A 3,815-nucleotide genomic window follows, 5' to 3' on the forward strand; every position below is an offset into this window, starting at 1 on the left:
CTGTCTGTCTGTCTGTCCTCCATCAGCCTCCTGTGTGCTGTCCGTCTGTCCTCTGTCAGCCTCCTGGTGTGCCGGACGTCTGTCTGTCTATCCTCCGTCAGCCTCCTGGTGTGCCGTCTGTCTGTCCTCATCAGCCTTCCTGTGTGCCGTCTGTCTGTCTGTCTGTCCTCCATCAGCCTCCTGTGTGCTGTCCGTCTGTCCTCTGTCAGCCTCCTTGAGAAAATCTGCAGTGAGGGGCAGTCAGTTGGCGCACATGCCTCGTGGTGCTCATTCAGATCTTTAGGAGGAAGGCGAAGGCAGTGTCGGCCCACCACTGGCCTGCCTCATGGTCACTAACTGAGAGCAGTTAAGGAAACGTGTAGTGGCCCTCAGTTGCTGAATTTGCCCATTGTGACCATTGTGTTCGGTCCTGTTCCTGGTTGGCTGTAGGCACACCATGTATCTGTCCCCTGTCACTGGTGCTTGTCACATGTCCTCTCCTGGGCAGAAAGACCCATTGGAGACAAGCAAGATTCTTGGGGTAGACCCCTGTTACCCACCTGTACTTGGGACAGCCCATTCACGTAGAGGCCCTGCCCACAGGGACAGGTAGACAGAGGGCCCAGCGTCAAGTCCATCCTGTCAGATTGGCTGGCTCCCCCGGCATGGCGTGAGGGCCCCTCACAGGGGTGGACACTGCATGTCTTGCCCCAGCTCTCCTCAGCCCTGCCCCACTGGGCCAGTGGAGGTGGCTCCTCTTCTGTGGGGTGGCCCAGAGGGTGAATGGCCTCAGGGTCCTGGCAATTAGCCCCTCCCCTCTTCTCCATCGTGTATGTGTCTCACCTGCAGCACAGCCCACAGTGTACCACTGCTGCTTCGGGCTGATCCTTGGACCCCACTAGGCAACACCTACTGGGGGATCTGCCAGGTGAAGTGACGGGAGTCTAGGTGGCCCACTGGGGTGGGTGGGGCTGAGCTGACCTCCATAGCCTGGTGCCTGTGTGGCCTCCTGTCCCCTCTCATGCCAGGATGAGTCCCGTGGGATGTCACCAGTCTCTTCCCCCTGTACAGGGGACGAATGTGTCTAAATCTGGCCGAGCTGGGAGACCACCCAGTGTCTGGCTGTCCTGGGCCTCGTGGGGCTGGGTGGGGGGCTGGGTAAGCACTGGTCATTGCGGGCACCACGCTCCCTTGGAGAAGATGTCTCAGCTGTGTGGTCACAGCGCTCTCAGCGACTGCACTGAGGGCTCAGGACTACACTGGGCTGCAGGTCTCAAGATAGCTGTTCTTCCTCCTCCTCCTCCTCTTCCTCAGGGGAACTCCAACAACATCGCTACTGTGGACATCTCGGCGGGCTTCGTGGGCCTGGAGCGCTACATGGAGCTCCCTGCCATGTTCCTGACTGCCTTTGCCACCTATGTGGGCCCCATTCTGTGGGCTAGCCACCTGGTGAACTACCTGAGTTCTGAAGCAAGCAGGTGAGCATCTATCTCAGCACAGACCCACACCAGTCTGCCGCTTGCCAGTCTCGAAATGATGCCTAGTCTGGCTGCCAAGGCCCATCCCTTTTCCTTGAGGAAGAAGCTGGCTGCAGGTATTGGTGGCTCAGCCTCTGCAGCCTGGGGCGGACCCTGCTCACTGTGGTTGGGCCAGGGGAGCCGGTCCCCACATTCCTGGGCATGAAGAAAGATACTTAGTGCTTGGTACCTGGAATGCTGGGCAGTGAGTCCCTGGGGAGTCCGTGCCCCCCAGGAGACTGGCTGTCTGGTCCTCTCCTCCATGGTAGCATCTGTGAGTCCCCTGAGCAGGGGGTGGACTGTGTGGTTAGGTCCCCAGCTCCGAGCTCCCGGAGCTTCCTGAGCACATGCCCTCCCTGGTTCGCAGGGTTTATCAGTTGCTGGTTCCTTCCGTGAGGCAGGGCCTTCACCTCACAGCTCTGTGGTTGGAGAGACCAGCAGATGGCAGCACATGAAGAAGTGAGCTGAGAGCTTACAGTTGGGGCACTGATCAAGGGTTCCCTAATCAAGGACTCTTCCTCGTCCGTTAACTATTTTCCTCTTGTTCAGTTAAGTTTGAAGCGTTGTGTTTCAGTCCGTGCTTCAGATTTGTTGGAGGAGAGTGACGAGCGTCCCCGTTCACAGGCCCATACCAGCTTCACGAGGTTGTGGAGCACGACCAGGCCACAGGCCAGAAACTAGAAACCGAATAAGATTGCACCACAAATGCCCCAAGCCGTGTCAGCTGACCATGGAGCCCCCCAGGAGGGACATTGCACTGTGTTGGGCACGTGATCCGTTTGCCAGCTGCGTCTTCCGGCTGTGTTTGTCTTTTACAAGGTGTTGGTGTAGTGGGGTTGCACGTCCCAGGGAAGGGAGCTGGTCACTGCCTGTGAGTCCATCTTCCTGTGTGGTCTCCTGCCTGAGGGGCCGTGGCGGAGGTTGGAGCATCCTCCTCTAGGAGCTAATGAGGGTGTAGGGAGATGTCTACATGTGCACACACGTCCATGTGCAGACTTGGCACATGCACACATGGGCCCACACATGTGAGGTGCACACGAGCTCATTCACGGGCACATCTGTGTGTATGTGTACATTTTCACACATGTGTGGGCTCGTGTGCATGTGGGTGTGTGCTCACGTGCGTGCATGTGTATGCATGCCCACATGCTCACACAGACACGTGTGTACCTATATGCCCACTCATGCGCCTACATGCGAGTGCACACACACACACATTTACTTCTGTCCTGCCTTGTGCCTTTGGGGTCCCTTCAGGGAACCCCTCCCTCTACTACCGATTCTCAGCCAGATGTGGAACCAGGAAGACTCCTGCGCTGTGTGCCTCACGCCTGCAGCCTCAGGGCATCACTCACACCAGTGGTTCCAGGTATCTGTCCACGCGCCCTGCTACTGCTGCTTTGAGTCTAAAGGAACCACACTGAGGAGCCCGCACAGAGCAGCCCACGCTCACAGCCTGGGCCGGATCTGAGGGGGTGCCATGGGGCTGGACAGTCTGACTTTTAGCTATGGAATTGTCATGGGCCCTGGACATTCTGGTGTCCTTACTGTGTGCAATCCTGATCTCCTTTACCCGGCCTTCCCCAGGAGCTGGGCCATCATCGGACTATGCCAGACCGTGGCCCAGACTCTCACCTGCCGTGTGTGTGAGTGTGGGGCTGGGGCAGTGGTGGGGTGTGTATGTGGGGGTGTGGGGAGGAGACATCTGTGTATGTGGAGGGAGGTGATTTTGGGTTTGGGGGGATATATGTGTGTGGTGGGGTGTGGGGGTGCTTATATGGGGTGTATGTGTGTAGGGGAAGGCATAGAGTGCGTAGATGTGTGTGATGAGGGTGTATGTTTGTATGGGGAGTATGTGTGTGCAGGATCTATAGGATGTGTGATGCGTGTCTGTAGGTATGTGTATGTATATATATATACACACATACATACCACACACTGACATACACACACATATGCACCCACATACCCCACTCACAAGCATACATACACACATACCGTATGCATGCCTCCACCCTGACTGCACACATCCACACATGCGTGCTCCTTAACCCCCCACTCACCTATCTCCCCACACATAACACATCCCGCATGCATACATACATCATACACACACGTTGTTGTTGTTAGGTGCCATCGAGTTGGTACCGACTCATAGCAACCCCATGCACAGCAGAACGAAACACGGGGCCAACTTCACTACCGTTGCCACACTTGAGTCCGTCAATGCTGCCACTTGGCCAATCCATCTCGTTGGGGGTCTTCCTCTTTTTCTCTGACCCTCCACCTTACCAAACATGACATCCTTCTCCAGTGACA

General features: G+C 56.7%; 1 protein-coding gene across 1 annotated transcript in view; it reads left to right on the forward strand.

Moving 5' to 3' along the window:
• The window catches only part of PIGG (phosphatidylinositol glycan anchor biosynthesis, class G), a 53,377-nt gene that overhangs the window by 46,354 nt on the left and 3,208 nt on the right, over positions 1 to 3,815 (forward strand). The window contains exon 12 of the mRNA XM_006877311.1: positions 1,294 to 1,457. Within this exon, the coding sequence (XP_006877373.1) occupies positions 1,294 to 1,457 (164 nt within the window). The remainder of the gene's footprint in view (positions 1 to 1,293; positions 1,458 to 3,815) is intronic.

This window comes from Chrysochloris asiatica, unplaced genomic scaffold, assembly GCF_000296735.1.
Source record: "Chrysochloris asiatica unplaced genomic scaffold, ChrAsi1.0 scaffold00472, whole genome shotgun sequence".
Lineage (NCBI taxonomy): Eukaryota > Metazoa > Chordata > Mammalia > Afrosoricida > Chrysochloridae > Chrysochloris > Chrysochloris asiatica.